We start from the raw sequence: 27715 nt of genomic DNA on the forward strand, positions 1-27715 counted from the left end.
GGAGAATGAAGATCAACACCATATTGCGGGTGAATTGATAAACTAAGTGTTGGAGTTGGTGAGATTGAATAGTGATGGTGACTATACTCCACTTGCGAAAATCCACTAACAAGATCATCCTTGAGTTGCCAAAATCCATGACTTGGAGGTGGATATGAGCAAAATTATCCTTAGGTTGGCAAAATCCACGACTTGATAGAGGTAAGTGCAACATCACGATCTTTGAACAAATGAACGACTAAGTGTGAAGAAGAGTGAAAGTGATCAAGGCAGCCAATGACTCGGAGGTGAGCAATATTATCCACGACCCTCCAAAATCAACGAACTAGAGGAATCCATGACTTGGAGGTGGATGGTGGTAAGTTTGTCCTAGTGGTGTTCAAATCCGTGACCTACTTAGGTGAGTGGTGCTCAAATCCCCGACCTACCTAGGTGAGTGATGCTCAAATCCACGACCTTGTTGGGTCACTAACTTTGAGGCTGGAAATCAACTTTATCTCTGCCTTACCTAAATCAGCAACATGGCAATGAGTGCTTGAAGTGATGAAGTGCTAAAGACCACCATCTTGAGGAAGCATGAGATCATCCACGACATGAAGAAATCCACGACCTCTTGGTGAAGTGCAACAATTTGTCCACCACTTGCCAAAATCCACAATCAGACTTCAAAATGTAAAAAAATTCAGATTTAAAACCCCAATTGGATCTTAGATGATGGAAAATCAGACTTGAGGTGATTAAAATTAGACATGAAAATCAGAAATCAGAATACTTAGAGTGGAATATCAGATATATTAAGTGTGTTTGATAGCATTCTTGTTTGTTTTGAAGGTGACTGATAAAGGGAGTGAAGGGGCAGGTTGCGAGCAACATCAAGACAGAAGATGAACATTCAAGGAGAGCTTTATCAGCAAATACAAGAGTGCAGTGCACAGAATGATTGAGTAATGATAAAGACGGCCATTTCAGCAGCTTGAAGATGTGCAGCTCATCTGGATGCAAGATTCAGCAAGATGGTGAAGGGGTCGAGATACTCTGGCATAGAAAAGGCAAATCAGCATCAAGATGAACAGCATCAAGATATTGCAATGAAGATGAGAAAATTTTGCAATTATCTTGAATTTCCTCAGGAAATCCAAGATTCAAGGCTAGTAGATCATGAAGATACCCAAATGTTAAGTGCAAGATGAAAGTTCAGCATACGAGAAAGATAAATTATGAAAGTGATCAAGATAAGTTAAAAGAATCAAATAAGGTTAGAAGGTCGACTTGAGCAATATGATCATCATCATGGGCTTGAAAATGTTGAGTATCAAGAGTTATTGCTCGAATCACAAACTCTTCTTTGCGATGATCTACAAGGTGTAAGCTGAGGTGGCGACAACTCACATTAATTTGTCAATCAAGACCAACATGTCCAAGTTCAGTGAACTTGTCCAAGTTCAGTGAACTTGACTCATTCAAAGGTGGAGCAAGTGACAGATGTCACTTAATCAAATAATTTTTATCTTACCTAATCTCTATTCTTACTGGTCAAAATTCAAGGAGGGACATGTGTCGTAAAAAATGTAATTTTATCATTGGTTAAGCATTAAATGTAAAGCAAAGTTAGTTATAACTAACCCTAAGTAGGGTTTCTATCTTTCAATCTTGGCCATTGATTTAGATTTGATCTTGGCCAATCATTTGTAAAGGGAGCTCTATAAAATGACTTGCTCTCCTCATTTGTAAAGGTTAACAGTGAATAGATTATTAAATAGCAAGTAGTTAGCAAGTAGAGTAGAGTAGGAGAAGGCAAAACTAGTTGCCAAGCATGTAAATAAACATACTTTTCATTGATTTTATGATGAATGGTGGTGTTTCTTTTGCATATTATATGGTTTCTTGTTATATCCTCATGTTAGATAAGTTCATTGATTGTGATGGAGTAATGTGTGGATGTTGATAATTTTTTGGTTTATACTATTTGTGGTTGGATGATTTACATAGTTAGCCTGAACATTAAGATTTGCTAAGTTCAATTGTGGATATTTTTATTCAAGATGCGCCAGTGTATTCGGTATTTGGATGAACGTTAATGATATGAAAACCTTTCATTTCCTTTGAAAGATTGTTTCGGTTTTGTGCAGTTGTTGGCAACATGACGAAGCAAAGCTTGGTTTAGGTAATTTGTCCATCCAAGCATGATCTAGTGTAATGCCCGCCAAAATACCCTAGAGAAAATAACTAAACTAACTACAAACAGAGATAATATTTTTTTTTTATCATCTAATGCAACATAGTAAACTATCATTACTCCAAACATGGCTTTACTTCACATGCACGCACAAAACATTGTAACATAACTATGTCTAATACAACATATAACGGAAGTGGAAATAACAATACATCTTACTAACAATCATTCCCTAGGGTATCTCAACGCCATTACTTAACTATCATTAAATCACATCCATATACCATGATACCATCAACATCCATCTCATTTAGATTCTAATCAATTGCTTCCTAACATAAGAATGCAAATCCTACATATCCCCATTAACTCTTGAATTCATTTTAAGACCCAAATCATGTGTTCCTAATTCCGTTATAAAACCATCTAGCATGATAATATCATCTTCTACATAAAGTATCACTTAATGCAGATCTAGTTTATTTCTTTAAAGAGTAACCATATAACCTACAAGACACACATTCATATTCATAATCCAACGATGACCAACATTAAGGAATAATATCTTTCAATTTAGAACATTCATTCATAGACATACACGAATCATTTAACATTACCACTACTATCCATAGAGATACACAAAAATAATCCAATCACTTTACTTAATCATTTGATTCCTTTCCAATCTAGAATTACATACATAATAAATATCCATTTACAACATTCATAATCTATAACAGCTCGTTACAATCTCAACCTACAAGTCCCATTACGTAAGATCACAAAATACTAGTCTCCTAATCATCAATTATCCATACATATCCAATCTTCAATGCTAAGTATTACTTTTCTCATTTCTAATAGAAGATTCCACACAAGTCTAAAGCATAATTTTCAATTCAATCACATGAGATACACATATTCCCAATCCAATAGCTTCATTATTCATTCATGAATCTTAATCCCTAAAAGCATAGATACCTATAACCAAGATACATTATAGGGCCAACAAGGATTACTACACTTAATTTGGTTAAAAGAGTGATGGTCACCACCTACCACTTCCTAATCCATTCACATTATTTCCATCAATGAGTCAATATCCAAGATACAACAAATACAACAATGTGTTCTCTTACAAGAGTCATAACCATTTCCCAATACATTAGCTATCATTACATATATATATCATAAGAGCATAGTTATCATCTACATATGCAATTATCTTATGAAATCCACAACACATATGCCATATGAATCATGTGCATCCATTTGCTACAATATCCATCCATAAGCTGAAGAGATAAAAATTCCACATCCATGCACAAGAGCATCCAACAAGAACATCTCAATGGAAGAAGGCATCAAACCACCCGACCATGTGGAACCAAAGGAACCACCCCCCGTGCTAGGAGATGACCTGGGGTCCCAACTCACACTCATGACCTAGGATGACACCTAACCACCAAAGAGACTCAACAATACCAACACCACAACAAGAAGCAACTCAAAAGAATAAGCCAACACAACACATGGCTAATCATAAAAGATAGAAGCTCCCAAAGACGTACCAACAATCATGGCATAAAGATCAAGGACCAAGGACACATGTAGGAGTGGAGTGTCATCACATGCTATCCTCACAAAGAAGGGAACCACCTTGATAGACATGTTTTTGCATGCTATCCTCACAAAGAAGGGCATCATCCTGATAGACATGTGGAGCCATCTCAACCTATGAGAGAACGAGGGAGATTGACTTGCCTTCACAATGGCCTTCCTAGGACTAAGTCTTGGGGCTCACATCCATTATTATCTTGATTAGGTGAGTCCTAATTACCCAACCCATCTAATTAATTATTATGTTATCACTTATTTACAACAAGCAAAACTTTCAATGTGCCTTGGTAGTCTAGACTCCAAGCATCCTTACTAGGAACCTCCTAGTAGCCTATCTCTCATGATCTCGGTCATCACATGAAAACCCACTCCCCCTAATCTTGTTCCAAGACCTCAAGGAAATACAACAACAATAACAAAGGGGCTCATATGCAACATCAATAAAGAATCCACATGACAAGACCAATCAGCAATGCAATCGAATTGCCAAGATGCCAACAATGCCAATATATATAATCAAGAGCCTCAATAAGATCTCATATAACAAGTAGCCAAATATGGTGCATAAAACCATCCAAGTCAACCACATATACAAATAAACCCTTAACAGTGAGGCTAATCAACTCGTTGGAGCAAATCATGAATATAACCTCTACAACAAGGCATCTCAACTTGCTGGAGTAACAAAACAACCTTTACGACAAGGCTAAATCAACAAGTTGGAGCCATAATACAATAAAATTATTAAATCTGAGCATGAACAGCACTAGAAAATCTCAAAAAACATCATCACAAGCCTCTTTTAGATATTATAGAGCATCTGTTAAATCTTTTAGATTATCTATTAAATATTTTAGAGCATCTGTTAAATCTTTTCAAGCATCTGTTAAATATTATAGAGCATCTGTTAAATCTTTTAGAGCATCTGTTAAATTTTGTCGCACATTTGTTAAATAGAATAATGCGTTTGTTTGCTTAGCGCATATGCCCAAAAAGTCTAACGGAAATAAAATTCACGACAAACACAAAAATCAACCCAACATCTCATAAAAATGAAAACTATGTAAAATATATTTATCCCAAGGTCTCATATGCACATTTATATTTATCAAACTATATGATGATTTTTCAAAATTGCTCTCGACAGACAATCTTTTCGTAGACATGAAGAAAACAATCTTTTAAGTTAAAAACAATAGAAGGAAATAGATCTCCGACTTAGTAAAATTGAAGTTATGGAAAATGAATCCGGAGAGCGCAATCCAACCAAAATCCTGCCAAATCAAATCAAGCTTTCAAATTTTCAACCATACAAAAAATTCTCCAAAAAGCCAACCCCTGATAATGCTTAGGAAAATTTATTTATTAAAAAAATCGATTCAAAACTATGCAATAATCCAGCCAATCAAAATAATCGATAAAATAATATTTCTTACCAACCATACCCAAATTCGAGGTGAGAATAATAATCAAATAATATTATGTAAATCTCTAAATCTCACAACCAATAATAAAAGAGGGTAGGTAAGGTAAAATAATAAATAAATAAATGGGTAAAAGAATAAACAATAATAATAAATAAACCCATTAATCAATAAATAAAATAGAAAGGGCTCATAAATAAAATAAATAAATCAAATGCCCAATAAATGTTAAACCACAAAATAATATAAATAAATAAATAAACAAATAAACAATTAAATAATAATATCTTCACAATCTCAACTCGCGAGAGGGCCAATCATAACAAGGGGTAAGTAAATAAATATTAACAAACCATAATAAGGGGTAAGTAAATAAATATTAAAAAATAAATAAACCATCAATCAATGAATAAATAACCAATATAAATAGATAAACGAATAAATAATTAAATAAACAATAAATAACCTAAAAAAAAAAAATGAATAAATAAATAAATAATACATACTAAATCCAATATATCAAAGACTCAAATAATAAATATTCAAATAAACATTAAACCACAAAATAATAATAATATAAAAGCACCAATAAAATATAAATCCATAAAATAAATATTAATGAATAGTTATACCCCAATAATAATAATCACACATTTAATATTAAATATTAATGCCATCCATTAATTTATTTTAATACTTAATAAACTATACAAATCGATTAATAATTACAAACTCACAAAGCAACCCCTCATAGGGTTGAACAACATACCACATGACGCTGACCAACGACTCAAGCCAAGATATTAACTGACAAGGGTATCAATTTAAGCCTAGAGTATGAGAGGGAAACACATGCCATCTTCGACAACTTGCCATTGGGATAGGACACGTTCAAACCTGTGAGACCAGGTGGAGGCGATGTCCGGTACCTGCAAATTTGCAACCACCACTAAACATGATACAACATATATACATCATAAACGATTAGGCAAGTGATAGAGAATCACGTCACGTCACGTCACGTCACGTCATGTCATGCTTGCAATGAGTGGTATGACATCGTCTCTAATCACGAAGACACTAGAAGACAATCACAAACATCGTGGCACCAATTCAAACATCACAATCATAGAGTAGGGTTAGCATAATCGTAATGTCATCAAAACCCCATAAGCAATATGATCCATCATGAATAATGAACACATATCAAATATAGATCCATCTTCATATTCAATTCAATCATATAATAGGGTTAGTACATAGCGTGTTACCATCCAATCATCATAAGGAAGACTAAGCTAGATCAATATAATCCTCTGATGTATAGAAAGACAAGATGAATTAGGGAGGGGCACTACATCTAGTGCTATCATTGATCTTAGGAGTAGATTAGAGTTCTCTAGGCCCTCAATCTCTTTTTTTTTTTTCAAATCAAGTGAAGTCTAAGTTCCAACAAGAGTTCAAGTATAAATGTAAGTCTCCTTGTGATTCCAACAATATCACATCAAACCATTGAGTTATCAACACGTCAAGACCTAACAGTAGAAACCTTGGAGTCACCTCATATGATCACATAGTTTAGCATTCGAGAGGGTTTTGTTCAAGAGAGGATAAAATACTTGGTATTTTATTCTGTGTATGAAGTGCATAAAAATAAAAAACACACCAATAGGCGCCAACTTGGGACCTATAATGTGGGTGCCGCACTTTAATTTAAATTTTATTTATTTATTAATTTTTGCTGTTTTGTTTATTTATTAATTATTTTTATTTTATTTATTTTTATACCCCCCTCCCCCCCCCCCACACACACACATAGACACATGCCAACCTGGGACGTATAACATCGATGCCAAACTTAAATTTTATTTATTTATTAATTTTGGCTTTATTTGTTTATTTATTATATATTTTTATGTTATTTATTATTTATTATTATACCGTGTGCACACACATAGGGCTGAATTTATTTTGCACATTGTATCCCCAACCCCATTGTGCTGATTTTGAAATTGACGTTCCATTTCCCCACCTATGTGATACCCATGTAATGTGATGAGTATGGATCATTCTTGTAAAAAGTTTGAGGAGATGGCAAGGTATACCTTAACTTGTATTAATAGTGTTGTAGTTTGATTCTTGTGGGCATTGGTATCGTAGATGTGATCATAATGTTGTCATTGATGTCAAGAAGGAATTAGTTGTCAAGCATATTGTCATTGATGTCAAAGGAATATGGGCGAGATTATTGGATGCCATTGCTGGTCCAAGAAGAATGTCGTTGATAATGAAATCATTGGTTCAAGAAGGAAATCACTGATTGTGGTTATGGCCAAAGATCACTATTTGATCCATTCCTTGAGATCATAAGTTGAGTAATTTGTAGCAGACTTGTAGTAGAACTTTCGAGGTGACTTATAGCAGATATAAGACAGATTTGTAGCGGACCTTTTGAGGAGATTCGTTGCAGAGTTAGAGTTGTTTTGGAGTAGAAATAAGTGCAGTAATGATGGAGTGAATGAAATATATGTGAAGATCATTCAATGAGAAACAAAGAGAAGTTGAGCAAGGAAGATATAAGAAATATCTGAGAAGCATTAACCCTTACTATCCCTTACTATACGTTGTTGGCTGTCTGCCCCTTTTGGAAGTATTCACCCTTACCATAATTTCATTTTGCTTGACAGATGTCATTCACTCCTTGGTCAAAGTAGGTAAATTGGAACAGTGGAAGAATAAAATTACAACAATTCACTCCAAAATTGACCATGAACATGGCCAAAGCATCGCCTAAAGATCTAATATCATATTTAAACCTTAAAAGTATTTTGTTTTACATTGAAAAATTTAAACAAGTTCAAACTCTAAAAGCCTCTACAAAGGACGAAATGCCAAAGCTACCACATTGGCAAGCCAATGTGAGCCAGTTGGCTGAAAAACAAAATGAGCCATAACTTCCACATATTCACTGTTGTTTATAATGGTTCAACCCTTGAATTCCAACATGTTTAAGCTTCATGATCATTGCCTAGAAACATCTAATATCATACTTTCAAAATTGGGATAAATTACACCATTCACAATCATACAAGCCTTTCAGCAATGCAACAAAGAATTACATGCATACGAGCATAGCTTCAAAATCATGAGAGTTGAGTGTTAAGAGTCTAAGACAAAATACTAGTGTATCTTGATATCCATGGCGTCATACTCAAAGCATAAAATGTTCAATACATCAATTTCCAAATTTAGAAGAAATTTAGGCCTAAGAACATATATTCTGGACTTCAATGTATGAACTATGAAGTTTCAATCAGAAAGCATGGTACAGATTGAATTCCATCAGCCAATGTTAGTTGTCTACAACATGGAGCTCACATCCAATACAATGATGATACAAATGGACAAAAAGTTACTTTATAACATGAGATCCTTGCATGATCTCCAAGAAATGCTGCCATGATTCCAACATGTAAATTGATGAAGTTGAATTATTTACCACTCGACCAATGTGGTATCTTAAGGCCAACCCAACTAAATTGAGAGATGAATGCCATGGCTGTCAACCACAAACATGATACACAAGGTGGGATTCAAACACATATCATCAAACATGATTTCTTGATCACATAGTTGGTGGCAGTGAATCAAATTAAATTGAAGGAAAGAGAGCATGTAGAGGAACTCAGGAAGGAATGACATCTTACTTGACATTTGATAGCACAAGTAGTGAACAAGAGACATAATGCATCTCTTATTAAATATTCACATAAAAAGAATACACTTCAATTAGCATTGCACATTGACCACTCATGGATTGTTCTTGATGATGGATTCATTTTGTTCCTTGATCAAACACTGTACATCAACCACACCATGGATTGGTATTAATGTCATGTTTGTTCAATCTTAACTCACATTTCATTCATTTTATTACACATCAACTACAGATGGGTCATCCCTAATGTTATAAATTTATCTTTTAAGTTCCTTTTAGCTTTCTTAAAAATTGCACATCAATCCTCCATGAATTCTTTTCCAAAAATTCTGCCCACTCTTCAACATTTCTTTAATTGCCTGAAGTTTAAACTTGCTTGTCATTTTCACTTTCCTCCTCAGCCTTCCATCCTTGTGTCCCTGCTGCTTCCATCCTTCCTTAGCCTTTCCTTGTGTCATTGTGAGATTTGTTTTAAATGGTTTGAGTTTGGTTTTCATTGGTTAATTATTTTGGATATCCTTGTCAAGTAAACACTGTTGCAGCTTCCACCATAGAACTTCTTGTAGGAAATATATGAAATTCTAAGTTCTTTGTTCCACAGTTTCAGTGAGGGATTGCGTTAGGATATAATGTGAGAATTATTTTGAGACTACTCATCACAGATGAGGGAACCTGATCTTTGATTCAAACTTTCAACAAAAACTTCGAAACCTTTAGAAAAGTTTCATATAAAATATTTTACCAAAAACATGAATTTTTGAAATATTCGGTCCAGACTTGAGTAAACTCAGTCAAATTTGTTGAGTATTTGAAACAGGTTTATAGGTCTTGTTTTAGGCTACTCGATCTGAGCTCACAAGGAGACTAGGGTGGGAATATAGGGTTTAATAGCCTTCCATCCTCATTTTTCTTTTTTTACTTGGTGAATCTTGGATGAGGTTATGCTATGCCATTAACACAATATGGGATAGGTTTTAATTGTATTCTTAAAATTTTTAAACTTGGGTAATCCACAAATGCACGTGATAGGCATTAGACGAAAACCTCACCACATGTCCATTAGAGTGATGCACTGCCTTATTGTGGTGAAGGAAATTTGAACTCGGGTCATGCTCTTGTTAGCGTTTTAATTTGTCATTTTCAGGACATCACAAATCAGAGCAATGTGTAAGGAAAGCTCCCTTGTAACATAAGTTAAACTCTAGAACTCCAAACAATTGCTTTTTCGTATGAAATACAGACAGTCTTAAAACAGATGTTGTCTTTTTGTTCTCGGGTACGGGCACAAAGCTTATCAGAACTTACACTTAATACAAGAGACTTTTAGATTTTTCTGTAGAAAACTAATACCTACAACAGGCAACAAATGCTTACACTCTGTAGGTAAACTTGAGACTAAAAAGGGTGAGTAAAATGCAAAGATTGAATTCAATTCAACAAACCCACAAGATTTTATGAGTTAAGTATGAAGATTTGCATTTAAAGCTTCAAATCCTTAATCAATAAGTACTTCAATACAGAGCTTGCAATAGCTATCAAATACTGTTCAATTCACAAGATTGCAATATCACAAAAACACATAAGTAGGCTTGAACGACATTTTCAGCAGCAAGTTGGCATAAAATTGCTATTTTATAAAAATCTAAGTGCCAATAGCACTCATTTACAAATTTTTATCATGCTTGGATGCTTCAGTCATGTAATTTTTTCAAGATAAATAGTATTAAATACACAAATGAATATCTAAAATTCTTGATTAAAATCACTCGCAAACCAAGTCAGCCTTAAATACAAAACTGTAAAATTGTTCATCTAGAACAGGGGCATCTTTAGATAAATTTCATTGTAAAAGTATCACATCTTAATATAAACCTTCTAAAAGGTTTTCTGATAACAGCTGTCATGCCCCCGTCAAGGAACATACCAGATACAGCATTAATAAAAGCGTGATCAGAGCCTTACTGATTAAATCATAATTGCAGTCTTAAACTATATTCTAGACAGGTGACTAAAAGATGACATAGTTTAATTAAGAGTCATTTAATATTAATTTAAGGGAAATCATCATTAAAAATAAATAAAGAAAATACTTTAATAAAAGATAATAAAATTGTAATTAAGGGTCAAGAGTTGTGACTCTTTCAGAAGGGCAAAATAATGAAAAGGCATGACTCCTCCCTCATATGGGAAGATATAGAAGGGAGAAGAGAACCTCATATGAGGGGATAATTTGGGAATCAGAGGTGCAGATCTGATTTAAATAAGAAGTGCAGATCTGATTGTGAAAGGTTGTGTCCCTTTCAAAGGGCAGAAATAATGAAGAGCTGCACTCTTTCTAAGGGTGCTAATGGTGAAAGGATGTGTCTCTTACCAAAGGGCATGCATGATGAAGAGGTGTGACCTCTCCCTCACATTGAGAGATATAAAGGAAAGGAATCAAAGCATCCAGTAACATCACCATTAATCAGATCAGATCAGATCAGAACTGTTATTAAGTTACTGGCAGTAACACCTTTGTTCTTGGTGGTTTGCATGGGGATGTTAATATGTATGCTTAATATATGAAGCCTGATAATTCTTATGCAGCATTTAGTAGTAATATTAATATAGACTGCAATATGTATGATAGTCATACTTAATTTCATATACATTCATAGTACATGAAAGACTTTAATATTAATAGCCCATTCCTTAATACTTCTGATAATGATGGAGGATGGGAATGATTTGTGTAGGGAAAGGCGGTCTAAATCCTCACAAGTCGGGCAATCTTGAATGGGGTAAGGACAGGTATGCCGGAAACCTTGAGGGAGTAGTCCCAAGGTGGGGTAAGGGCTGCAAGCCCGGAAACCTTGAGCGAGCCTGCTTGTTGATTGGTCTCTAAGTGCACTAGCACAATAATTTTCCCTCCTCAGTTTGGGTTAGAGAAGTAACAGGGATAAGACCTTGATATATAGGGTCATGGAATTGTATTATTAAGAAGTAAATGCCTACTAATCTAAACATTTAAATTAAGATTTAATAATATTTAATGATGCATTCAATAATATAGATTAATTGTTGATAAAGAGCCTGCCTCAAAGTAGGGGACATTACAACAGCCATCCTCCAACCATATCCACAACTAAAAATACGTAGTCTTGCATGTGATTGATCCCTCTTGGTGACTTTGATGCAGTTCCATAATTATGAGTTCCCAAAAGAAACTTGTAAACCTTAACAATCCTTGCAATTCACCAAGCAATCTGTAATGCCCCCACTTTGAAATACAATCTAATGATAAATGATAATACTAAAATAAAAATAAAAATATAAAAGAATACAATTAAATATAATGAAATTTTAATTAAGTTAACGAAAGGTCAAAGACTTGAAATGAAAAGTTGTGACTCCCTCAAACATGAGATATAAAAGGGACAAGAGAACCTCATTTGAGGGGTTAATTTGGGGAATCAGAAGTGCAGATCTGATATACATAAGAAGTGCATATCTGAATGTGAAAGGTTGTGTTCCTTTCAAAAGGCAGAAATAATGAAGAGTTGCACTCTTTCAAAGGGTGGTAATGGTTGAAAGGGTGTGTCTCTTGCCAAAGGGGCATACATGAAGAGGTGCAACCTCTCCCACACATTGAGAGATATAAAGGAAAGGAATCAAAAGCATCCAGCAACATCACCATGGATCAGATCAGATCAGAACTGTTATTATATTACAGGCAGTAACATCTTTGTTCTTGGTGGTATGCATGGGAATGTTTTTAATAAGTATGCTTAATATACTATGCCCGATAATGTTCTTATGCAGAATTAATGGTAATATTAATGTGGTCTGCAATATGTATGACAGTCATACTTAATTTCATATATATTCATAATATATAAGAAATTAGTATACTTATAGTCTAAATCATGTTATTATCGTCAGTATTTAAGAAGATGGGAATGAGATGTTCCAAAGAGGAGCAGTCTAAATCCAAGCAATAGGTTAAGTCCCAAGATAGGGTGGGGATTAGCGACCCATACGCCTTGAGGGTATAGACCCAAGATAGGTAAGGGCTTGGATCTGTAAACTTTGAGGGAATCTATTGTATCTGGTCTCTAAGCGCTTTGGTAACATACATAGACCTTCTCCCTTAAAACTAAAGTAGTAGCAAGGTCTGATATCTATATTAAGAATATGAACAATGAAATTAATCATCTAATGAGGAAAATAAATAAGCACTCGTTAATAACTAATAAATTGACGAATATCAATGATTGAAAGATCCCCAACCCAATTCTAACCAAATCTGATCCAAACCAACTGTTTGTTTTGCTGATAAAGTCTTTGGCCAGCGTATGTTAAGTGGGGGTTTGACTGATTTCTTTGTTTTGTTTGGGTTTTTGAGAGTTTTTGAACAATGTTTTGAATGCTAAGTGAAAGAAATAGCTGATACCATATAGAATAATGCATAACACATTAGGAAGGCAATTAAGATAACTTTCTTTCACTTAAAAAGACCGATGTACATACCTTTAATTGAGCATAAAAGTCTGATACAAATTTCCAGCAGATAGAATATAAGAAATCAGCTCTAATATTAGCTGCAACTCCAAATACACCCTAGGGTTTGATACCTTTGTTTCCAAAATGGAGCGGCTGGTTGAGAATAAGATGGAAATGAGTGGTGATGATCTCTAAAAGGTCTGCCCTGCAATTAATTGATGGAAACCTGCCCTCAAAATGATAAATCTGCACTAAAATCCCTAATGAAGGCTGTCAAATGTACATTGAAGCTAAATACTGATGTAACCTGTCACCAGGAGAGATGGGTTTTCGTCCAAATCTCCAAATTCTTCCGGAAGTTTGCGTTTTTTGAAGCTCCAAGCTGCTGAAACCCTCAAGCTTGTTGCTGATTTGAAAATTGGAAGCATAAGAATGAATCCAATTGATAGACAAAATGCCTTTTTATCTATTTTGGGGTTACTATTTGGCCTTAAAAATCATGAAATATCATTGAGGGACTAATTCCTCATTGTGAACTTGGCCCCCTTTTAAAAACAACTTTACTAGGATGGGGGGCACTTTTTACTATTCATCTTATGTTTCTCTATTACTATTCACTTTTTACTATTCATATAAGGTCAACTTTAATATTTCAATTTTAACCATGGATTCAACCCTAGGACTCCAATCTGAAAGACCCAAAAAACTCCCTGCTAAGTTCTACAACCCTCGGTTGGGTCCCCAAACCACACTGCTGACCTACGAGACCCTAATAGTAGGCCAACCTCCTCTCAAGTCTAAGATGCCTGAGGAAGGGACATTACAATGACTGGCCTCATGATTTGTCTCTCAATCAATTTTTGTATATTCAAATAGATTAATTATGTTAATCAGGTAGGGGACCTTACACAATCTTGGTGACTTGAATCTGAATACCCTATCATTCTTCATTATCTTAGCAAATTTGCAAACCTTAATGTTTTTGAAACCCTAAGCCTTGTCATATATCACCCTTGACAATCTATTATTAGGACAAAACCCTCCACATGACCTCCTTCGATGAAAATTAAACCATGAATATTGGAATACCTTGAATGCAGATTGAAGGAAATGATAGTAATATGTTGCTTGTTCATTACTCTCAATGACAAAACCCTCTTGGTATGGGTTCCCAAAAGAAACTTGTAAACCCTATCAATCTTTGCAATTCACCAAACAATCTTGGTGACTTGAATCTGAAAACTCTATCATTCTTCATTATCTTAGCAAACTTGCAAACCTTAATGTTTTTAAAACAATAAGCCTTGTCATATATGACCGTTGACAATCTATTATTAGGACAACTGCTCAACAAAACCCTCCACATGACCTCCTTCAATGAAAATTAAACCACGAATATTGGAATACCTTGAATGCAGAGTGAAGGAAATGATAAATATCATAATAGTATGTTGCTTGTTCATTACTCCCGCTGAAAATTGCTAGTGACCCTACTGTTATAAGTTATTTAACTCTAGTTGCAGCACAATTTTAGTTTTATGAAAGAGTGTTGTTGCTGTCTTGTGCAGTTTTGCTATTGTTGTAAACTTGTACCACAAAGAATGGTTGTAAGAAATCTTCAAGTTCTTTCTTACAAACCTGCTGTTAATGCTTTTACTGGTGAGCAATGATGATACAACTCTTGACAACCTGCTGACTTCTGAGGAATAAAGCTCCACCCTAGTTTCTGCTTTAGATGTTTGGAAACAGAGCCCAGACGAAGATGTAATGCTGCTAATCCTGCAGTAAAACTGATTGAACCCTCTTATGGCACCTTGGAAACTGGATCCCTCTAAAATTTGCTGAAAATCCTTTGATTAAGAATGTGAGAAATGAGCTTTCATAACACCAAATTACCTCCATCTGACAGAAAATACCAAGGTGTGCTCCTCCATACGAATTGCTCCTTTTTGTGTTTTCAGGTGAACTAGACACTTACTATATCTGGTGTACACTTGGACAGTAAGTGGCATTTTTTATTTTATTTTTGTAACTTTTAGGACCAAGGTACATCATAAGCATGCTTTTCTGCCAATGATCACTTTTCTGTGTTTAAACCTCTGCTCGCACACACATGAGATGATGGACAACTATTTTAAATTTTAACTTTAGGACAAGACACTATCAGGCATATACTTGAGTGACTTAGCTCCATTCTTGTTATTTTTAAATTTTTGGGCAAAACCTCATACGGTACCTGCCAGGGGTAGTTTTGTCTCTTTTTTTGTTCTTCAAATTTTTGGCCATTTGGCCTTATGACATGCATTTTTGCAGGTTTTGTCATATTTTCTTTTTTAATAAGCATTTTGCAACTTTTGTCCAGCTGTGTAATTCTGCAGGTCTTTTGGCTATTTTTTCTGTGTTTGAAAATCCTGATGTTCTCTCCCAGGTCTTGCATGTCAGATCTTTTTGACAACTATTGATGCTTAAAACTGTGTAAACTTGTACACTCTCTGTCTGAGCAAGCTCTTTCTGCTTCTTGCTCATTTTCTTGATCATATTTTTGTTCTTTTGGTAAATCTATATGTTGAAAAACTGCTGTATGTGGAAGAATCAATTCTGCGTCATGTTCCTTTGGGGGAATGTTATTACATACCCCAAGATGTTGCAGATTAGTGATTTGTACAGGGATGTAATTTTCAGCTCTTTCTAAACAAGGCATATTGCTGATAAAAAACCTTTAACTCTTTGAGTTTGGTCATAATGCTTATGTTTTTCAGATCATTGCAATCTCTCTGTGTCTTCATATTGAGGAACTTTGATATTCCCTTGGGCAAATTGAACACTTGTGACCATAAATGACAAGGGTTTAACTGTAACTCACTAAATAAGAACTAACTTTCTTAAACGTAAAAAATGAACTTCACATGAAAATTTTGTATAGGTACAGTAGATTTTACAAGTACTCCCATCACTATTACATCACAGCCCTTGAACAAACATCCATCCTCCTGTATTACTGTGGGTCACCCACTTCAATCTTTTAACTCATATTGAACTTGGGTACTTAAATTGCCTATTCTTATTTCTAAGGTTTTATGGAAAGCCCAGAAGATTTGAAAAGTATTTTAAGTAGAAACTCTGATTATTGAACTATTCTCTGAAATAGTAAAATGTGGCTCGTTTATCTCCTCATTGATTATTTGCACATCCATTCCAGATAAATGAAAATATATTGCAATTAAGAAGTAATTTGTTGGATGGCTACCCATGTTTTCTGATCAATACAGAGATGATGACTTTTTGTGTGTATCCTTGTGGCATTCTAATAACTGTTATTGGATACATGCAGGAGCACTGTTATTTTTTGCTTTGTTAGGACTCTCTGGTTGCTTCATAACTTGTTATGACCGTCGTGTACGTAATGATTTAGCACAACCTTGTCGGGAACTTTGTCTTTGCTGCTGCCATCCAGGGTATGACAATTAATTTTGTGTGTTAATGTTTTTATTTTGAATTCTCACTAAGCTTACTCTATTGCTAATTTTGTATGGTTCACTTTTTAAGTTCATGTTGTCTCACACTGCTATAATATACCTTGATAAATCTCAAAGTGGATATATGAATCCTTAAGCAAAGATCACATTGGGGTGTTGCAGACAGTAATTTTCTAAGGTAGTTTGCACATGCTTATTCATATTTTGTAAAGAATATGGATAAGAGTGCCATTCATGATTTTGTATTCTATTTATCCATCGAGGAATGCTCAGCCATTAACTGAAACCCTGCTGCCTTAAAAAATGAAAATGCCAATGTTTTTATTATTGATAGGGTTAAATTTCGGATAGACATTTTAAAACCATAATTTACTGTGTTTAACTGTTAAAATGGCTTTCACTCTTCATGTTCATTTCTGCTTTTTAAGAGGAAATCATTTTCAGATATTGGTAGCCATTGTTAGCAATTATGCAATGTGCATGTGAAATTGAATTTGACAGTGCATTGTGATTGCTTACTTTGTATATGTATGTCCATGATTTATCATTGGTTTAAGAAATTATTTTTTACATTTTTTTTTGTAAAGATTTATTTTTATTTTTAGGTATTCACATGTAACATACCCTAAAATGCAACCACAAATTTTTTCTTAGATATAAACAATAAACAATCATGTCGCATAAATCTTTTTGCATGACAAAGAGATGAGCATGATGTGCTCTGCGAACCCTAGGTACAGTGGCGTGGGATTTGCTGTAGCAAATGATGTGGGTGAGGAAGACGCCTAAGTAGATGAAGATGAAAGAGATGAGGTTGAAACTTGGGCAAACATTTGGGTGGAGGAAGGCAATTTTGATCCACCTACCTATGGTTTCTTGCCATTATTTCTGTGGATGATCTGGTTGAAGAGGAGGATGAACTTATCTTGGATATCCTCCTTGTTTCTCGCCATGTCTTTTGCTTAGGAAGAATTTCCCCAAGTTTTTGGGACGTTTCCCATAGATTTTGCAATTTTGGGGATGGCAGGGGCAGGGGGATGTCCCCTGGCCGTCCCCAACACCTCGGAACGTCCCTGGTACGGGGATGGGGGATTTTAGCACGGGGACGCATCCTTGTGTTACGTAGGAAAATATTGAATAATGCAAAACTTCCCTATTCCCTTGAGAACTCTAGTGCCAGGCAACAAGTTGATTGTGCTGCTCAAAGGCAACTTCATATCAATGTTGATGATGAGGGCATTTCACTGGTTATAGATATTGAACCTAAGTCTTCAGAATGCTATTCTCTTGGGATTTCTCAAAATCAAACATCACCTTCTACACAAGCTTTTTGGCTCCATCATCAACATTATCATTCCAAACTCTTGATCCATTCCTCGTTCCCCAGATCCCATCATATGAGGGTAAACACCTTGTTCTAACTTTGTGCTAGATCTATCAAATTTTTCATCCCTCCACGTATGCCGAGTTGATACCTTCCTCCTGAAACCCTTCCCATAATGGTGCCTTTATTTTCCATGGTCATTTCATGTTGGAAAACTACCATTTTGCAAACATTGATACTAATTTTGGCAAAACCCCTTCTTAGATAGGTATCGTGCTTTCATCTCAATCTATAGGCTCCCCACTCCCTAACCCCGCAAGGACTCAACATTAATCTCATTCTGAGTTGTCTATCAATGCTGTTGCCATGATTATTGGCAATTGCCATGAAAAGATTGGAGGCAACTATAACTGCCAGGGCCAAAGATGTCAATGGCAACAAGCTCAACATTCCTGTATCAGAAGATTGCATTCTTTGCTTGGTGGCAAGCAATGAATTTATTGCCTACAGTTATATTAGCAGTAACACATCTTGAAGATGCCCTTTACCATTGTTGCTAAATTGTCATTGATATCACTAGCTTTTTGAAGACATTCATATAGAGATAAGCATATTAATATGCTAGTTGTCTCAAGTCTATTATGGAACGGCAGTACGACTTCATATCAAGATCAAGGCATGTTAGTTGATTTAAAGAGAGCAGCAAGATGACATAGACAAATCAAAAAGAATGACAGCCTTCAAATCACCAAAGTAAAGATAAAGAATGATCTATGGATGCTGGCAGTGATGTCATCAAAGAACAGAGATAGTCAGTGACTAGAAGGAACAAATTACAAAGTATTTTTTCATTAGTTACGCATGGTTTGAAGACCCTGGTTATACATCAGTCTATTGTCCTAATTTTTGAACTTGCACAAATTGGGACGACCCCACAGATTTTTGCTTGAAATTTGAGATTTTAAGGCTCTAGACATGTTTTCCTAGGCATTTTTCCATCACCTAGGAATCCATTGATGAATCCAAGTCCTTCACCTCTGTTTTTGCCAATTTTCATTGTCTTAAAGTTTTTTTTTTTCAATTTCGGGTTTCAGAGCAGTCACTGCAAGTAGGAGATTTAATACAAAAGTACAAGATTTTAAGGCTCTAAGGCATGCTTGTCAAGGTGGAAAGTCTACATTTCTTGATGATAAATCAATCATGGGCTTATTTTCCATCTCTATGAAAGTTTTGGTTGATTTTGGCCTTCATTTTGGTCATTTTCTGTGCAATTTCGGGTTTTAGAGCAGTCACTGCAAGTTGGGAAACTTTTAGATGTCGTTGCAAGTATAGGAACTTTTTGATGCATTTACAAGTTTTAAATTTCACTTTATGTTCCTTTTTTCACTTTAAGTGTTTGTAGGAACTTTTTGAGGTGAATGCAAGTGTTTGAAATTACAAGTCTTTTCAACTTGTAAAATGTCCTTCAAAACCCGAAATTGGCCTTCAAGTCATTTTTTCAAACTTGTAAAGTGATTTAAAAAGCTCCCATTACAAGTTACTTTAACTTGTAATGAACAAAAAATAACCCAATTTGCTTCAAGTAAAGCATTATGACATTTTCAACTTGAAATGGGTCATGAAAAATCCGAAAAGCTTGCAATGAGGTATTACAATTTATTTTAAACTTGTAATAAGTCTCCCCAAACCCGAAATTAGTTTTGCAAGTGTTTTTGTGGATTTTTAACTTGCTCTTGCTCATATGTACCTTGATTGGAGAGATTTTTGGCATGAAGAACACTTGGCAAGCTCTGCAACTATATTGAATCCCCCATTTTGGCTCTACCATTGGCAAGTTTTTGCAGATTTGAGTTTGATTTTAATGCTCTTCCCTCCATGGTCAGATCTCCACAAGGTGACTGCAAGTTTCTTTCATTCATAAGCAAGTTTTAAATGTTCCCTCTTTGCAAATAAATAACACTTGTAGTTGGATCTTCAAGACCCGATTACAAGTGGTTGTGTAAAAGTTTTTCCCTATACATGCACTTGCAGTCAGCCTTCCAAAACCCGAAATCGGTCCAAAATGCACTAAAAAACAATTGAAATTGAGTCTCTAGGAACCAATTACAAGTGCAAACTTGTATTTTCCCATTACACATTTGAAATAGCATATCCATTCTCCACAATTGCAAGCCAATGCTCTTGTTTTTCTACACATGTAATGCAGTCGTCAAAACCCGAAATTCACTTGTGAGCCCATTTTTGCATCAATTTATCCCTTCCCTTGTCAGTCTTGTTTGCACACACGATCTATCAAACCAACAAATCAAGGCATGGGCATTGTTTTATAACAATTTCATCTTGAATAAGGTGTTACGGGTTCTTCATTAGTGAACAAAAGAAGAGATACAATAGTAATTTCATCGTTGGCCAAGGACACAAAGATCATTCAGGATGCAAATTCCCATTCCGGTTCGAGATGTCTTCACCAATCTTGAATACTTCAAGTTCTAGCATCCTGAAGCAGCATGAAGATCATCACAGACAGAGACACATAGAATAGTTTCAATTATGCATTTGTAATTTTGTTTTGACAAGTTACATGTAAAAACAAGTTTTTTAATTGCAAGTGTCACTTTTACTTGCATTTTTGTAAAATGTAATTACATGTAAAGCAACTTCAAGTTGAAAAAAATTAGCACTGTAGTTGGAATAAGTCATGGTGGTTGAGAGAATTTCTCAAGTTAGTTGGGATCCTCCCACCTTTTTCTCAAGGCTCCTCTCCTATATATGCTGGAGAGGGTCTATTGTAATCTATATCTTTTGGCAATGCAACAAAATTCTGCCAGTTTGTATGTGCACTCTAAGACTTTGAGCGTAGATGTAAATCAAATTGCTTTCAATAAAAGAGGCAAGTTGTGTTGAGACTTTGTGCCAATTCAAGTTGTTATGTGACGACATTTTTTGGAATCGATTGTGATTTTTGTTCTATAGGGATTTAAATTCAATCTTGCAAACCTTGAGCTGCTAATTGTATTTAGAGTTATATGTTTGGTTTTCAGACTTGGTCTTGTAGACTTTGAGCTGCTTATCACGTTTGAAGCTAGTGTAGAAAGCTCAAGTAAGGAGATGATTTGTAGACTTTGTGCTCCTTTTATTTTTAAGTCTTGTGCATGTAAGGTGAAGTGCATCATATAGATAGATTTTGAGATGTTGTGTCTTGTACACTGTTATTATTTTGACAAGGTTGGTAGGACAGTAGGAGTGCTGAAGACTTTGTGCTTTCATTTCTATTTTCCCGTCTCGGGGAAGTGACGGAAGTCTTTGTGCTTTCATGGAAATTTTGCTTCCCTTTATGTTCTAAAAATCCTACAAAAAGTTTCATTTCTCTATTTACTGTTGTTGCTGTAACTTCTTTTCTGAAATAAGAGAGAGAATATCATCTGTTTTAAAGAAAGAGAATAAGATGTTATCCCACCCAAATTAGATTAGTGTTAGTAGTAATAGAGGGGGAGCCTTCCCTAAATAAGGAGAGTTTTATACTCACATAGTGTGGCTGAAACCACAATTTTGCACATCCTCCCGGGTGTACAAAATTTTCAACCAACACAGTCAAGACAACCTCATGAACCATAAACAGTTTGAGTAAATGTGATTTGTAAAAGTGGCAGATTAAAAGATGCAATTTTATATTGATAAACATTATTAATTAAGCTGGCACTCAAAACATTTAAGACCATCGATTAATAAAAAAAGTAGCACTGAAAATTAAAGACAGCAGTAACTATTTATTAAGGAAGCGATTATAAAGGTTTGACTAAAGAAAGTCGACTAAAGGCAAAAACAGAAAAACAAAAATTAGAAAAAGACAAAAAGCAGGAAAGACAAAATAAGAATGAGACCAAAAATAAAGGAATCTTTATTCTTTGAAAGATACGATGTCTTAAAAACACTGGCAGCGATTGAGGTGTAAAGAGCATCGATGCATTTAATTGGACAAGCAAACAATAAAGATGTGAAAAGCTATGAATCCATTTATTTGTGTTTATTGATAAACAAATAACAAAAGGCAGAGATTATGCTTGAGAAACAGTTTGATTTAAAAATTAATTTTATTAAAGAAGAGACACAACCATTCAATAGCTGTTGAAAAGTCACAACCTTTTTATGAAATGGCATTTGGAAGATATATAAGGCAGATCCAAATCATTTGTTGAAGTGTGCAAGAAGTGCAAGTGTAATGTGCATTGTATAGACATTGAAGATCATATGCACCAAAGAGAGGAAATAGTGCAGAATTAAGAAGACTTGCATAAATAAATTCACAAGGAATTTATAGAAGAATATTGCCAATACATGAAGGTTTGTCTTGAGCAGATAATAGGAAACTTTGGAGCAGATTCAAGAGATCTTAAACAGCTTATTGAAAGCAGATTGAAAGGAAATTTGGGCAGATTCATACTAATTGAATTAAATCTACACATCAGTTTGTGAAGAGAATTTTGGGGAAGATTCAAAAGGATATATAGGCAAATTATAGCAGAATTTTGTATTGAGATTGGTGCCTCATTTTGGTGGAGTTGGTGCTTCATCTTTGTGAAGTTGGTGCTTCATATTTAGGGGTTGGTGCCTACATTCAGAAGTGGGAGTCAGTGTTTCTAGTTTGTTGGTGCTCACAAATTAAGTTAGGGGTTGGTTCCTCTAGTAGGTTGGTGCCTAGAAACTTAAGATACCAGATTCTTCTTTGCAGGCCTGGGTTTGGGTTCTGATTCCTTTTGGATCCTCCTTGGATTCTGCCAGGGTTCTCAGGACCCACAGAGGACCCAGCCACCTGGAAGGAACTAGAGCGGAATCCGAGGACCCGGGCGGATCTGCACGGACTTAGGCCCGTGGGTTCCCAAAATTGGGGCCCACAGGTCATAAAGTAACAAATTTATATTTTTTTTTACAATAAACCCTGATTTCACCCCTTATGATGCATCTAAACAATCATTCAACTCATTTTAATAATCAATAACATATGTTTGTACGGATTGTAATTGTATCATTTGTAATAATCAATAATGGTAGTGATAGATTGATAGTTTATACAGCATGCTTTATATAATTATATTTTTTAATTTTGGTGTCTGAACATATATATAATATTATGTATATTTATAAAATTAATATACCAAACCCGAACCCAAGGAATTTTTTTTTTTGCCGAATCTACGAATCTGTACCCATATCTATACCCGAATCGGTAACTTAGCTACAAACATTGTAAAAGAAGATATACATATATAAGCATTTATTGCCGTGGTTTTTCCCATTAGGGTTTCCACGTAAATTTTGTGTTTTTGGTGTTCTTATTTGTTAAATCTTGCACAGCTGTTGAGTAAGCTTTATAAAGTATTGCTAATATATTCATTCGAGTTTTAAGGAATAAAAATTTGTTAATATACTGATTCATGCCCCTCTCAGTAAATTCATGTGCTCTTCAACCATGACCCAGCCAAATGTAGGAATACTTATCCAGGAATGTGGTTCTGACATGACATATAGTAAATGCCAAAACATACTTGAGCCTGTCAACCGACTTACAAAATGATTTCCTCATTAGATCCATAGTTTGCTGCTGAAGTCTCCCACCTCGCAATGGATGCAGGAGTTACAGTAAGGAACATGCTACAGGCTCGTTCTACAGTACGGGGAATCCTTCATCTCAATTTGGCCACTAAACACTAGATACTGAAGCTGCTTGCTCTCTCCTTGTTCCTTGTCTTTCTACCGCTATAAACGAAAGTTTGAAACTGTGAAGCAAGTAAAATTTTCTTCTATTGTAACTGTCTTAGCACTCTTAGTTTCTATATTTTAGCTACCATGTTGTTTACTTTTGCTGTACTTAAGATCTTATTCTCACTACTCTGCATACCATTGTCCCAAATAGTTAATGTAAATTTTTCTTTTCATCAAATATATGTTCTTTTATTTAAAAAATGTACATTTTACATTGAATTGCACACATTGGCGATTTAGTTGATTTCAACTACATGCATGTTAAAAAATGTTTAAAAATCACATTCAGCTGGAAGTCTGGTAAATTTGTAGGCATTGTATATGAATTGGTGTTTCATGGTCTTGTGTATCTACTATCAATATCATGTTCTGTTTATTCTTTAAATCAACTACCAAATATTGTCAAATATGTGTTTGAAACATGAAAATTGTAAGTTTATTAAGATGGATTATGGATTCTAGTAACAATCATGTGTATAAGAGGTATTTAATCTGCATGACAAGGAATGTGTCTTTGAGGATAAATTCTGGAAATCTTGGAGAGAAAGTATAAAAGGAAGAAATAATTTAAAAATGTCTGCTTTCAAAGAAATAGGTGATAAAGATTCCCATTTCTTCATTTTTATGGGGCCTCCTACTTGGAAAATTGACCATTTTCAGTATGTTTGAATATATGCAGCATTTGTGCAGATTGTCATTTACCAGGGACTATCTGCATGTGGACTGACTGTGCTGCATGCTTTGAAAGTTGTGCTGGCACTGTAGGGGAATGTGGTACATGTTTGGGAGGTGCTGGTGAAGCTGGGGCACCAATATTACTCATAGTAGGGCTTGTGACTCTGGGACTTTTTACTGTTGTTGGGATCTTTTACAGTGTATTGGTAGCAACAATGGTTGGCCAGAGGATATGGCAGCGTCATTACCACATTTTAGCAAAAAGAATGTTGACAAAAGTGAGTACAATGATTGTAGTATAGCTTGTTTGTTCTTTTGAGGATTTATAGCTTTTTTCTGAAGTTGATTAATTTTTTAAGTCTCATAGATAACAATTAATAATTTGTTAAGCAATTCATTGGTATAATTTTTAGATGGAATTATCATTAGTTTTGATCACAAGTCATGAGATAAGATATTAGTTACAAGTATTGGTGTTTATTTATTTATTTTATTGGACGATGAATGACAGTACAAAAACAGCAAACAGATTTGTTGAATCCATAGTTTGAAAACTCGGACTTTGCAAAAACTCTGCAGACCCAATTTTGGCTCGGACTTGGAAAAGCTTCACAACTAAATTTTTTTTTTATCCTCCTTAAAAAACATTAATTTTATTCATAATACAGTTCCAATTCGTACAAATGAGTCTATAAAATCTAAAAAGAGTAGGATGTTGCATCAAATGAGTCTATTAAATTTGAATATAAAAAGAGTACAATGTTGCATCATCATGTGAATACAACAGCTAACTGACAACTATGATATGTATTATGAATTTATGATGATTATAAATGAAAATCATCATTATAAATTGCATATCCGTGTACGTTACAACAATATACAATTTTCTCTTCCCTTTCTAGTGAAAAATTGGGGCAAACAGCTCCTTGTAGTCTGCTGCTGCTGCTTCACTCTCATACTAGAAGGCCGTGGTTCCACCTTGGAACTAGATGGAATTAGTTCTTGTGGCTCATGTTCAACATCATTGATAATGATGTCATTGAATCCAATGTCTAATGCTTCTTCTATAGCTATGTCCTTAGATTGCCTCACAAAATTAACAATCTTGTCCTCTATAAACAAGGGGTGTTCTCATCATGTGAAGTCTAGTTTCTATATGGAAAAATATCATCCAAGTCTATAGGGTCTTAACCTTTTTTCTTATGTGAAGGTGAATATTGCATTGCGAAAAAACTAGGTCATTGAGATGTTATTGAGACAACTTATTGCTCTTCTAAGTGAATGACCTTAAACAAATTTGTGCTCACACCTAGATGCACTACAAGATTGAGACAAAACATAAAGGGATAACTTTTGAAGATTTGATATAGATAAGGAACTTACTTGCTGGGAAGATCTAGGAAGATCTTGAATGTTGTGATGGCCAAGAGACTTTTCTCGATGCCCCTTCTCTCTTACACCTTTTGCACCAACAACTTCATCAATTGTTTATACTAATGCATCTGATGTGGACATGTTGTGGAGTGAGCATTGTACAATATCTTGGGGTTCATTCATAATTGTACGTGTACCTCATGTGGCTTTCTTGTTGAAACCCATTTCTATTTTCCCTAAGTTGCACTTGAGGGTTGTTGGTTTAAGTATTTATTGCACCTTATATTTAAGTTTACTTAGTAATTTATTTTATTTACTTACTAAATTAGGAATAATAACCTCATTCACTCCTTGATTGGTGATAGTTAGGTGCCACCACATCCTCACCAAGTTGAGTTCACTTGACACCACTACTCCATGTTGAGTTAGTTGACCAGATCATTGTGGTCAACTCAACTCCTTTAGAACACTTGTCATTTTGATTTGTGCATCCCAGAGTCTATACATATGAGCATTTCCTTTGATTATAATATTGAATATAGATATTGGAATTGTCATTCTCCTTTTGTACACATTTTCATCTTATCGCTATTGTTTTTGTTGCTAGGCTAGATTTATTATTACAAGTTAATTCTTCATTACATCTAAGATAAACCCAAGCACAACATAGTCACTTGTGATGTACCATTGCAACATACTACTTGGGAGGCTATATGTGTATGACAAAGATGGTGCCTATTAGAAACTGTTGCAATTGACAATGCATGTCAACAATTGCTAATTCAACCTTAATAAGTTTTTGTTGAAGAACAAGGTGGCTTGCTCTCTACAAAGCAATGTTGCAATATCATTTCAGAGTTCAGACATACAGAAGTTTGTGCTTTTTATGGTCCATCTAGAGCCACCTCACCTACACAAGAAAGAAAGCATGCATCAATAGTACACATGGTTGTGCAATCACCTACTTGACAAGGTAGTATACTTACTAGTATCACAAAGTTGTCTTTGAATGCAAAGACATTTCAACACATTGCACAAGAAAAACACTGTTTTGGTCCCTAGATCCATTCATCTGATAGTTTGCTATACCATGGATGTGTTTGGGAGAACGATGAAATTCAATTACAAAGGTAGGAGCTAATTGATTGGGCTAATATTAGACCAAAACTATTCTCCATGTGACATCATAATTGTCCTTGTGTGAAAGAAAGATGGCACATGCTGCCTTCAAATTGACTGTTGTGCACTCAACAAAATCACAATAAAAAATAGGTATCCCCTACTTCACATTGATGACCTATTGTACCAATTTTGTGGTGTGCAATACTTTACTAAAATTGGCTTCAAGTTACAATATCACTAGATACTAGTTTGTCTTGAAGACATTTTAAAAACAACATTCAAAATCAAGGACTATATTAACAGATGCTTATGCCTTTTGGCGTGATCAATGCATTGATGAATGACATGTGGTGCCCCTTCATTATTTCCTTTGTGATTGTTTACTTCGATGACATTCTAATTTTCAATCAGACATGGGAGGAACACGTGGAGCACATCTCACGTGGTTTAGACACTTTAAACCAACACAAGTTGTGGGCCAACTTTAGCAATTGTACTCTTGACATAATGCAAACCCAATATTTGAGCTAAATCATTGATTAAAGAGGCATCCATGCAAAT

General features: G+C 34.9%; 1 protein-coding gene across 1 annotated transcript in view; it reads left to right on the plus strand.

Annotated features, from left to right (window-relative positions):
* LOC131045346 (uncharacterized) overlaps positions 1–27715 on the plus strand; it is an 84620-nt gene that overhangs the window by 48949 nt on the left and 7956 nt on the right. Inside the window, exons 5-6 of the mRNA XM_057978930.2 lie at positions 16752–16875; positions 24660–24933. Of these exons, the coding sequence (XP_057834913.2) occupies positions 16752–16875; positions 24660–24933 (398 nt within the window). The remainder of the gene's footprint in view (positions 1–16751; positions 16876–24659; positions 24934–27715) is intronic.

Source organism: Cryptomeria japonica, chromosome 8, assembly GCF_030272615.1.
Source record: "Cryptomeria japonica chromosome 8, Sugi_1.0, whole genome shotgun sequence".
Classification (NCBI taxonomy): domain Eukaryota; kingdom Viridiplantae; phylum Streptophyta; class Pinopsida; order Cupressales; family Cupressaceae; genus Cryptomeria; species Cryptomeria japonica.